General features: G+C 44.2%; 1 protein-coding gene across 2 annotated transcripts in view; it reads right to left on the reverse strand.

The window, feature by feature from the left end:
* RB1 (RB transcriptional corepressor 1) overlaps positions 1 to 12,622 on the reverse strand; it is a 483,267-nt gene that overhangs the window by 435,015 nt on the left and 35,630 nt on the right. For both annotated transcript variants that reach the window (XM_029602868.1, XM_029602867.1), the window contains exon 4: positions 4,307 to 4,441. In XM_029602868.1, coding sequence (XP_029458728.1) covers positions 4,307 to 4,441 — 135 coding nt within the window. The remainder of the gene's footprint in view (positions 1 to 4,306; positions 4,442 to 12,622) is intronic.

Here is a 12,622-nt window from a genome sequence, read left to right on the forward strand (position 1 = left end):
TCAATTCTGTAATACACAAACCTGTAATTCACTCAAGTGACCACAGGATGTCACCCCAGTATCACAATTGGTACCAGAAATACAAACTACTTTTTCACCCTTCCCAGTTATCAGTATAGTGCAGCTAGAATAATCAAGCATACAGAGCAGAACAAGAGGTCACGGTAGGGGGCTCCAAGGGGGTAGGCTTAGGAGTAACAGTGTCAAAAGCGGCAGACAGATCAAGGAAAATAAGGACAGAGTAAAGACCTTTGGCTTTAGCCATAAACAGATCATCGGAAATTTTGGCAAGGGCATTTCAGTTGAATGTAGAGGGCGAAAACCAGACTGGAGTGGATCAAGAATGGCTTGAGATAAAAGAAAGTCAAGACAGCAGCGGTGAACAGCACATTCAAGTAGATTGGAAGCAAACAGGAGAGGGGATATGGGATGATAGTTGGCAGGACAGGTAGGATCCAGTGAGGTTTTTTTTAAGGAGAGGTATGATTACAGTACGTTTCAAGGCAGCAGGAACAGTGGCAGTGGAGAGCGATAGATTGAGGATGTGACAGATAGAAGGGAGCTGTGAAATCGGGTGGGGACAGGGTCAGAGGAACAAGTAATGACTTTGGAAAAAGAAAAGACAAGCAGATTCCTCCAGTGTGACTTCAGGAAAGAGAGTGGCAGAGGAAAGAAGTGGGAGAGAGGCAGGAGAAGGTGACATAGTTGAGAACTCAAGACTAATTTTGTGAATCTTGTCATAGAAGTAGTCAGCCATAGTCTGGGCAGAGAGAGAAGGGGAGGAAGGAGGTGAGGGAAGTTTGAGGAGGGAATTGAGCAGGTTGGATGTAAAGGTTTGTCAGACGGACATAGCAGTCTTGTTTGACATATGCAACAGCATCCTGGAAAGTGGTCAGCATAAATTGTATGAGGTCTACATGTGCACAGTTAGAAACTGTATGAGAGTAAGACAAATGGAAAAAAAAGAAACTGTATGAGAGTGCAAGCAGGCTAGCAAGACATAGCCTTATCCATTCAAGCTTTATTTTGTATTTTCCACAAAACATTTCACCCACTGCTCCTGATGAACGGATTTCGGTGCCAGATCTGAACATCGATTCAGCTGATTTCGATGAGTAAATGGCCAAAGTGGGACATAGATTTCAGCCCAAAAACCTTTCAATAAGGTTAAAGAAGCCTGCTTGTGGTATGCATTAAAAAAAAAATTCTCCCCTTCAGAGGCGCTCTCAGAATCAAACAAGGCCGAAATACAGCTGATGCATTACGATTTCTATGAAATATTAATGCTTTTGACTGAGCAGCAGTGAGTACCAAAATCACATCACCTTCAACGAATGGGAACAGAGCTCACAGGGATGTGTCAGAGCAGTTCGTGACACAAGATCAAAGGCAGGACACTAATTTGGGGGGGGGAGGAAAGAAAAGTAATAGAGAAAAATTAGGATCAGATCTCTCCATGTTTAGGGTGTACACAACAGATATGGAATACATGGAGAAAGAAGGTTTTGGGGAAGGAAGAATTTTATTTTCTGTCACCAGTTAGATACAAAACATCTTTTCCTATAGGGAAGGAGTATGGCGTATTTTGTAAATGGGAAAAGAAAAGGTTTATGGGGCAAGTATGGTCAGGAGGTGAAATGATAACATTTCAAGATCTTGTAGCTACTTATGGTTTGGGGGGATACTGATTTTTTTTTACTTATACACAACTACCCCTTTTTGAAGGGTTTTGTATTTTTGCCAATAGGGTAAAAAAACTGATTTCTAAAACATATGCGATTCTGAATAAAGAGGATCCATACAATGCCAAACATATTCAAGCCTGGGAAGTAGATCTAGGGGGGAAATGGGATAAAGAATTGTTGGGTACATGTTCTCAGACTATGGGTCGGAATTCTGTCTTCATCAATGGTAGGAAAATGGATATAAGATGCTGTTCCAATGGTATTTGTATCCTTTCAAGCTACAAAAGCTATATCCGTCAAGTAGTAATAAGTGTTGGAGAGAATGTAACAACATTGGTTCCTTCTTACATATTTGGTGGGAATGCCCTAAATTAGCTTGCTTTGGGGGGGGATTTAAGGAGATGACCGGTGAAATGCTAGGGTGTGAATCTTCTTTGAAATCTGAAATTTGGCTATTAAGTATGCCTGATGTTCACTTTGATAAAACACAGCAGAGACGGATATCTTATACAGTGGTTGCGGCAAGAATGGTGGTAGCAGCTTGCTGGAAATGGTGTAATGCATCTCCAGGACAACTGGTGCTGGCTAAATTGAGGAAGCTGCAATGTATGGAGAGACAAACAGCTATCACACAAGACAAACTTGGAAGGTATCCCGAAATTTGGAACCCTTGTGATCCATGGGTTAAAACGAAATATAAAGAATGACTTGTATTTCCTTATTTTCTGTGAATGATGGGGGGGGGGGGGGGGGGGGGGGGGGGGTTGGGTTGATAATTCTGTAAAACTGTGTTTGGATGTTTATACATTTTGTGATATGAATGTACACACATGCCTTTTCAGATCTATAGATGATTTGATTTTAAGTATTTGGCTTGTCTAAGATTCCTATAATCACAATAAAAGTGTTCTTTACAAACACAGGTCACTAAGAGGTAAAGTTTCAAACACTTACGCGAGGGGTTGCACGTGTAGTAGGCTCTGTGCGCAATAAGTACATTTTCAGAAGGGTAGGAGTAAGCTTATACTGTCGCATTAATTGCAAATTCTGATTTGACTGGAAGCTGTTCAAATGCCTCTGTTTGTTTATGTTGATTGTAATCTGCCTGGAGACCAATTTCGGGAAAAGGCGGAATATTACATGCTCATAATTAATAAAAGCATGTATGTACAAAGAGGGCATTTCAAAGCAAGGTTTGGAAGTACGTATGCAATGACGGATTTTATAAATGGGACACACGCATATATATGCTTTCACCTGCTAATCATAAACAAGTCGAAGAAATTAAAAATCAGTCCTCTTTTGTCTGCAGTTTTTGGGTGAGGGGTCTGGGGCAAGTGGTGGAGAGTGTGAGTGAACTGATGCCTGAAAGTATATGCACCAATATGTATCTTCATAAATATGCACATGCATCGGCCAATTCTATAAAATACCTGCCTCCGTGCATAAACTGAGTGGTGTGATGCGTATCTGCTACAATTATTAAACGTTTAAAATAGAGGCAAATACTTTTATAAAATGGTGAACTAACTATATGGATCCCTGCGTTTAAAAAAATATGGGTATTGAAGAAACATTTTGGGGGTTATATGCAGTATTTTATGAACTTTATGGCTCTCGCTGCACAGTTTATAAAACACAGATATAGCTTTATTTATTTGTGCACCACGGAAAATTACTCTCAAAAAGCAGAAAAATATAGAAGAGAGTTTCTAAATGCAGTGGGAAGTTCTAAGGCCCATGCTCCCCCCATCTGCTTATTTCTAACTTCTTCAATTCTAGGTCTTCTCTTGTGTCACTGTACCCAAGGGAGCTGCATCCCCAAGCCATCTTGGAGGGGAATGGAAGGGTCCTGGATAGCTACAGCGCAGGATGGAAGACCTTTCCCCAGTCCATTCCATTAGTGCTAGCTCAGATGAATGGCAGACTTGAGCCCACTTAAAATTTCATGACTACAGGTTCTGCTTCTCGGAGCCCCATGAAGATGGCATGGCTCAGGCCCAAGAGAGCACGGCGGCTCCCACCAGCCAATGAGCGATGCCAAAGGTGCACCTCGGGGCCAGCAAGATGGGGGAGGGCAGTGGCAGAGAATGTGGAGGGGAGAAAAGGAGTGTAAAAGATTTTTTAGAAATGCTAGTTAACAAATATCAAAAAACCCAACTAGTTGCATCCACGGTTCAGGTTCCGTCAAATCATTTTAAAAATTCATTTTGAACGGCGTATTGTGAGAGCCCAAAAAACAGAAGAAAAAAGTCAAAAAAGCTACCTGTTTTAGCTCTCGTTCTGGAGCAGTTTTCTTCAGAAGGTTGATTGGAGAAGGGGGCCTGGTGGTTAGAGTAATGGGCCGAGAACCAGGGAAACCAAATCTCACAACCCCCTCCCCCCACTGACACGCTGTGTGACCTTAGGCAAGTCTAGCGCCCGTTGCCTCAGGTACCCACACAGACTGTGAGCTCTTTGGAGGAGGGACACTGATTACACCCAAAGTCTAATAATGCTGTAGCTGCCTTGAGCATCACTTGGAAAGATGGGCTACACATCCAAAATGTAAGTACATTAAATTGCTTTCTAGCCAAGTCCTACGCCCACTGACCGATAGAGCAATGTGCTCAGCAGTTTACCTTTGAAACTTGTTATACAGCGCACAGAGTACGTCATATTTCTTCTTCAGCCTTGACACAGTGCTATTAACCTTTGTGCTGATGGTGTTCATGTTGACATCTATTTCTTGCAACAATTGGAAGAAGGTATTTACACTGAAAAAGCAGGTAAAAAAAAAAAAAAAAGACAAAAAGAACAGTTACCCACAATGGCAATCCCATTTACTAGCATGCTATAGAGCAAACTGACATCCTGTTTCCATTATGCAAACCACTCCAGTTACTTTTCATAAAAGTGTTCATTCAGGAAAAGTCAGTGCTTCGCTGGCCGTGCTGTGCAGAGGCCTCACTTACAGCCCCCTAGTGGCAGGTCGGGAGTGGGGACTCAGCTGTCACACCAGGCAGTTCTTACCCTTCATTTCCCAGCTCATGCCTGCACTCCCATCTCTCCCCTAATCATGCCTTTCACCTCTCCCTCAGCTTGCTTCTCTTTCTCATAACCTCCCATCCCTTCTCCCCGTTCTTTTCCTTCCTGATCCCTCCCTCACAGACCCTGATCTGCCACATCTTGGGTGCCTCCAACCTGCTCTTTCAGCCTTGTAGTTCGCATGGGCCACTACCACAACTGCCCACACCCTCCTCTTTCTAGACCCACACAAGACAATACCAGCTCCCGGGTTTGTTTGGTTTTTAATTTATTTGATTTGTATTCCGCTTTTCAGCACTTCAAAGTAGAATACATGCAGGTACCGTGGGTATTTCCCTGTCCTCAGAGGGCTCACAATCTTACAGGCCAATACAGTAAAGTGCGGCCGCGGTTACCCTGCTTCTAACCTGTTTTCTACTCACAATTTGGCCGCGTTAGTCCAACCCACGATTCACTATCCCTTTTAACCCATCCTTACCGCTTCTTTAAATCAACGGGTAACCCTTTCCGCCCGCAGCATGTATATGAAATGTAAATGATCGGATTAGCTATTCCCTCCCATACAGTAACGTGTGCCCCGATTATCGCTTTTTTAACCTGCAGTTTTGCCGCGCGTTTAACCTGCTAATTTACCGCCTACCCTTACCACTGCGATAGTGTGGAGCATCAGGTCAGAGAGACGAAATTTCACGGGCAAACGACCCCCTCACCCCCCGGGACAAGAGCCAGGATCGGGCAAACTTCCCCCAGCCCCCGCTCACCTGCCCTGGTCACGTCCATGGTGCCAGTCTCCCGTGCGGGCGTGCTGACAGCTCCGGAGCAGGAAGGAAGGACCTGTTGTTTCCAAGCATAACCTAAACTCTTGCCTGCCCAACCTAAAAATCCAATGCGCCGGGAAAGCCACTCTTCAGATCGCAACTAATCCCATCCCCCAGCCCCCGCTCACCTGCCCTGGCAGCGTCCATGGGTGCCGGTCTCCGGGGCAGCCCCAGTCCTCTCTCCCATCCTCCCGGGGGCAGCCGGCGGCGAGAGCGAGAGCAGCCCGGGGCAGATCGCGAGGTGGCTTCCAGCAGCCCCCGCCGGTGAGGGTGCATGAACGCCCGCAATGACCTGAGCGCCCGGCTGGACATCAGAGGTCACGGCGTGCGCCCATTCACCATCGCCGGCAATCCAGTAAAATGGATTGCGCTTCATGGAGGTGCGTTGGACGCAGCTTGCATTTGCATGCCATTTAAATATAGTATCGAGCCAAAATGGCCACCAGGTCCATACTAGAAACAGAGGCCCTCATCGATACAAGCAAATTATGTGTATTGGCAACTTTGAGGGGCTCTCCCCCCGCACAGAGGAAAAGCCCTACCACATAACTCATCCCACTCCTGCAAACACATGCAGCAGAGCTTAGCCACTCCCCCCCATCCAATTGCTGTTTTCTGAGCCTGCAGCCTGTACAGAGCGTGCACTTTTGCACATGCTCTGTTAGTCGATATGCTGCCCCTTCAGCATACTCCCTGCTGTCAAGACCAGAGTTCCACCACTCCCAGAGAAAGGAAAATGCAGCAACTCAATTGCTCGTTCACCACATGGCTATGTGTGGCTGTGTAAGAAATTTGGAGCAAACTGCAAATTCTGGTGCAGAGTTTGAAGGTCCGGAAACATAGTATATTGGCTGAAGCAAAAATGACAAGAGATGGGTAGCACCTTATAGGCTCTCCACGTTATTGAGGCATGAGTTTTTGAGGACAGAGTCCACTTCATCAGATGCGATTCCTTCGTCAAATGACAATTTGGTTGTTGGTGTCTGAGGTATGACTCTTCAACATTAGTGTCAGAAGCAGCATATGAGCTAACCCCTTTTTGGAAGGGTATGTTTGGTTTATGCAAATTTCAGAGATGGCTCCATAAGCAGATGTCAAGCTCTTTTCATTGTTTGGGAGGGGTATTTAAGTTTGTTTTAAATGATTTTATTGTACTTTTTGTGTTATTTGCCTATATACATCGCTTTGGAAGATTTTATTGTAAAAACTGGAAAGCGATTCATAAATTTTACAATAAAATAAATAAATAAGTGTAATACAGGAGGTGGGTAAAATATATGGAGATGCGGGGAGGATAGGGAACAAAAAGAAGATATTGAATTGTTTGCTAAGGAAAGTGTTTCTCTTAAAATTTAAAGTTTTACATGCAATTTGAAAAAAGTAAATTAAAAAACTAAGAGCATAAGATACAAAAGATCAATGATTATATGTTTAATAATGGCATACTAAGGTTCAGAGAACCTGACAAAAAAGGGTGCAAAATACCTGATAATTTATGCCATTTTTATGAGAATTGTGCTGCAAATATAGTATTGGTCTCAATATTGAAAGCTGAACGTTTATATAAGTTAGCCAGATAAGACTTATCCAGTTAACTTACATGAGATATCCAGCAGCACGGATATGCTGCTGAATATCCCATAAGAAATCACTACTTAGCCGGATAAGTTAAACCATCACTTATCCGGGTAAGATAACAAGCTAAGTAGCCCTGCCCGATCTGCCCATTGTCTTCCCCCAAGATATCCAGCTAGCTACTTAGCCGAATAAATACTTATCCTACTAAGTGGCAAACACTGAACATAGCCGGATATTCAGCATTCGCTACATATCCGGCTGAGTAGCACTGAATAAGGGCCTCTATTATATTTAAATGGTACAAAAGGTGAAGTTACTACTTACCTGATAGCTTCCTTTCCTTGAATACAGTCAGACCAGTCTGGACGAGTGGGTTAGGCACACTAACCAGCAGATGGAGATACAGAACCACAGGCTCACTGATGTTACTCCTTATATACTTCTATGCTGACACCAGCCTGCCAGTATTCCTGAAACAGTGAACTGAGGACAACGTTAATAGAACCATACTAGTGGTTATTATAACTACATTTATCATTATCATGTTCATTATGATTATCTTTAAACTAGTGCACGTCCAAAAAAAAATAAGGAAGAAGAAATGAAGGAAGAGTATACATAGTAGAGTACGAAACCACTAAAATGCTGCAAAGTATAGGAAGCCATAAAACTTTCCAACCCTGCTTTTTTACCTGAGAAAAACAGAGTGAACAAGGACACTGAAGACAGCAGTAGCATAGGGAGGGTCCGCGGACTGGTCTGACTGTATTCAAGGAAAGGAAATTATCAGGGAAGTAGCAATTTCATCTTCCTCTTCATCCAGTCAGACCAATCCAGACAAGTGGGATGTACTCAAACTACTGCCTAATAGGGTGGGATGTTACCAAGGCCTCTGCAAAACTACAGAGGTGAAAGATGCTACCTCTGCAAACCTGACAGAAACTGCAATGTCCAGAAAGGGATGCAATATAGACCAAGATGCTGTTCTACAGATCTCCAAGAGGAGACCAATTGCAACTCTGCCTACAAAGAAACCTGAGCTCTCATGGAATGAGCCCGAATCTAGTTCAGTAATGGAATACCAGACTCCACATAAACCTCTAAACAACCTCTTTAAACCAGTGCACCACCATAACTCTAGGGAGTGACCTACTTCTCTGCCCTCCACTATACAGAACAAAAATTAAATCAGATCTGAAAAAAGCTAGAGATTCTGGGATTTTGTAAAGGATATCCCCTTTTAATCCCTGTTTTAATGTAAACCGGTATGATTTGTATATTATACAAGAATGTCGGTATATAAAAATAAATAAATAAAATAAAATAAATACACCTAAGGATTAAAGCAATATGCATTCTTCTGCTAAACGAAAAGCAGGAACTTGACTGATTAAAACGGATTCGGGGGGGGGGGGGGGGGGATGTCCATGCTGGCGGCTTGAGCGCACGCGTCTCCCTCTCGCTCCCTAGGAACTGGCGGGGGGGGGGGGGGCCTTCATTTTTCCTGCTCCCCGACCACCAAAACCATCGGAGCCTGCGGCGTAATAGAGTGCTGATCTTCTACACCCATGAAATAAGGTTGTTTGTGGAGATGGCGGGATGCCCAAAATGCACCCACCCTGACAGTGCTATCAGGGCGTAGGCAAGATGGCGGCAGAGGGCCCATATCCGGAGGGGATATGTTCAAGCCTCTCCGAGACGACATTAAAAGATCTTACCTGGGCTGTCTCGGGCGCTCTAGCAGATCAGCTGCATAGGAGCCAAACCTCTATGGATGACGTCCGTGATAAAATGGAGGCCTGTGTGTCTTTGGCGGGGGGTCCCGACTGCAATAGCGGCACATGAGGAATGGCTGGCCACGCTGGAGGCTGGTGCGCTTGAGCTCGGAACCTGCCACAAATCCTTTGAAGACAAGCTTGAGGATCTGGAGAATCGCAGTCACAGAAATAATCCGCGGATTGTGGGAGCCCCTGAAACAGTGGCTGGGGAGGACCTGATACAACTCTGTGAAAAATGGATCCCTGAGCCACTGCAGCTTAGCACAGCTGACAGGCCTATTTTGCAAACACGCGTACCAGTTAGGCACTGGGGGGCCGAATCAGTCACGACCCCGTCAAGTCGTAGTCCGCTATTTAAATTACACGGATAAGGTCAAAATTCTACAAGCCTATCGTAACCAGAAAAATCTTACATATCAAGATGCTAGATTACCACTCTTCCCAGATTTCTCTAATAAAGTGCAAGCGGCAATGAAGTGCAAAGAATTTTTCTCCTTACTGAACACAGCTGTATCAACGTGGGATCAAGTTCACTCTTCAACATCCAGTGAGGCTGCGGGTTTTTCTCCAGGATGAAACCAAATTGGTTGGCTACCGGGATGAGAATGGCAGCAGCTATGTTTCCTTCTTATTCATATCTTTTGGGTGGCGGTGCTATTTTTATTGTGCTTGACTGACATTAAGGCCCCTGCACTACCTGATTTGGATTTTTGAATTGCTGAACTGTTTCTCCCAGGACCTCTCCTATCAGGCTTACTTTTTGTTATTTTTCTCACAACATTTTTTTTTCCCATTTCTCCAGTGCTGGACAAGCTAGAATATGAGCTTTTCTTTTTCTGCCTTTTGTTGCAGGTGGTGCCTTAGCTAAGACCCCGCTGGTGCCTGAGTTTTGTGTTTTGTTAATATAGCAGGGCTATCTAACAGCTGAAGCTTTTGAAGGCACCAGGGCCTGATGGCCTTGGACCAGAGTTTTATAAACTGCTGGGTGATCATACCCTGCTGTCTTTAAAACACGTTTCATGCCGCCGAGGAAAGGGGGGAATTTGATCGAGGACACAATCTTGCTACTGTGGTCTTCTTACCTAAGACAGGGAAGGACTCTGCCCTTAGCTCTTCCTATCAGCCTATTTCTCTCTTTAACCAAGATATTAAATTGCTGGCCGTGGTTCTGGCCCTGTGCATGAACTCCATGATCTCTGAAGCAGTCGCCCCGGATCAAACGGAATTTATTAAAGAGCGGCTTTCTAACTCTGATCTTTTAAAAACTTTGATGGCTGTCCTTTCCCCCGTGCCTAGTGATTCCACTGGCCTTCTCCTTAGTCTAGATGCTGAAAAAGCATTTGATCGTGTGGAATGGTCTTATTTGTTTCAAGTCTTGGAGCATTATAATTTTGGGGACTTAATGTTGGCTTGGGTGAAGTTGTTGTATAACTCACTCCAGGTGTGGCTGTTGGTGAACAGGACCCTTTCTGAGGTTTTTCTCTTAGGCAGGAGCTTTAGGCAGGGTTGTCCCCTTTCTCCTTTGTATCTGTCCTTGCGGCTGGAACCCCTGGCAATCAAATTGCAAGCTCTTTGCTCATTTCAAGGCATCCAGATTCAGAAAAAATCTATCAAATTAAGCCTCTTTGTAGATTATATGTTGCTCTATGTAGGTAAATCTGTTGACTTGTTTGGGGGGGACGGACGACATTAAACAGTTTTTAATCAGTTTGGCACATTTTCAGGGTTTCAGATCAATTTTGGGAAATTGGTGGCTTTTCCTCGCTTTCCTACTTTGCAGACTACCTGGGATGGGCCTTTTCTATTTACTTGGGCAGGTTCTCATTTTAAGTACCTGGGTATACAGGTGGCACATTCTGCTGAGGAACTTTACGTCCTCAGCATAGACGCTGCCATGAACCATGTCAAGGCCTTATTGCTGAAATGGAAGGAACTCCTTTCAGTGCTCAGCAGATGTGTTGTGGTTAAAATGGTGATCCTCCCTAAGTTTCTCTACCCTTTACAAATGCTTCAGTACTGTGGCTTTTTGCCTTGACCCTTAGGGCGCATCGATCTTTGGTGGGTACTTTTATCTGGCATAATAGCCGGGTGAGGATTGGGTTGGATGTGTTGAGACTCAATCGCAGACATGGCGGAGTCATGTGCCTGAGCTTTAATGCAGCCTGCTTTCTTTGCCATTTACAGGAGTGAGTGTCAGGTCATCCTAAGTATGATGGTAGATAGTTTGATGTCGGACTGGGTGGCTCCTTATACCCCGATTAATTTAGTACATCTCCCTACAAGCAAACTGTCCTCTGTGAATGTGGGTTGGGTGGCGGGGGCTTGGGGCTCGTAATCCATTAATCTACCCTTTTCTGTCCTTAACCGGAAATCCAAACTTTGTCCCTGGTTTGGGCAATCCTATTTTTCAACGATGGGCTGCGATGGGGCTTCACTGTGTGGCCCAGCTGGTGGACACAGTCTCGACATGTCTTTACTCCTTTCAAGCAACTGTGGGAGAAGTGGGACATATCGAGACATCAATTTTTTGCATTCCTTCAGGCTTGTCGTTACTGTCATAAATTGACTAAGGGTAATGTCTCTCTAACTGTTCTCACTGATGAGGAAAGTTTTCTTGAGACTATGCCCAAGTTTAACAAAATCGCTATATGGGTCCAACATCTCCTTTCCACTTTACCCACTCTCCATCTGACTCGCTTGGCTGGGAAGTGGAGTGAAGATCTGGGAGTGGATGCTTCCCTGGAGATGGTCGCTCATGCTTTTTTGATAATCTATAGATATTATCTACCTGCCTATATGAGGGAAATTCAGTTTAAACTATTGCATAGAACATATATCTCCAGGGCTCAGGGTGTTTTGATGAAACTGTGGAACTCAGATGTTTGCTTAAAATGTAAAGCTGTTCCTGGTACTCTTTGCCATATGCTCCCTGGGGGCCCCAATTACAGCCTTTCTGGACTTACTTAGACTTTTGGGCTGTGATCTCTCCTGGACGGGGGTTTCTGTGTATTTTTGCTTTTAGGTCACTGAGTGTTTACTACCTCGAAGGGGAAGACTTTTTTTGGCTGTGGCTCTTCTCGCAAACAAAAGGTTATTTTGCTGAGCTGGAATTCTGAGGATGTTCCCTCCTTTGTCCAGTGGAAATCCCTGATGAGACAGTCGGCGCAGTTGGAATTACTCTGTAAGTGGGACCTGGTGGCTCACAGATTCCCTATCAGTCTTCATGGTTATTTTGTTCTATGGGACAAGTTGCTTTCTGCCTCCTAAAGTGTCTCCTTTGCTAGGGTTACGCTGGATGATCTCATCCAGCTCTTCGTATTTTTCCCTTTTTACGGCTCGTGGGTTGCTCTTGGTGGGTGTGTGTGTGTGGAATGGTGGTTGTGTGGGTTATGAGTGTGTGCCTGTGGGTGTGCATGGTGGCTGGTCTATTGGGGTTTTCAAAGTTTGAAAGCTGAGTCATTTTGCTACCATCTGTACCAATCAGCATGCTGTGGTTATATTTCACTGTTTATTGGTCTCTTGCATTTGATTCAATAAAAACGAATTAAAAAAAAACAAAACAGATTCTGAAACTGCTTTTGGTAGAAAGGTAGGAACCATACGAATTTGGACTCAAACCTCGAAAACCATAAGAAAATGTCTATTAATAGGAATAAATAAATAAATAATAGATTTTGGAGCCACTGTATGAACTGTTTAAGGAAGCTGACCTAAATTATTGCTTATGTCATGGTAT

Source organism: Rhinatrema bivittatum, chromosome 5 (genome assembly GCF_901001135.1).
Source record: "Rhinatrema bivittatum chromosome 5, aRhiBiv1.1, whole genome shotgun sequence".
NCBI classification, from domain to species: domain Eukaryota; kingdom Metazoa; phylum Chordata; class Amphibia; order Gymnophiona; family Rhinatrematidae; genus Rhinatrema; species Rhinatrema bivittatum.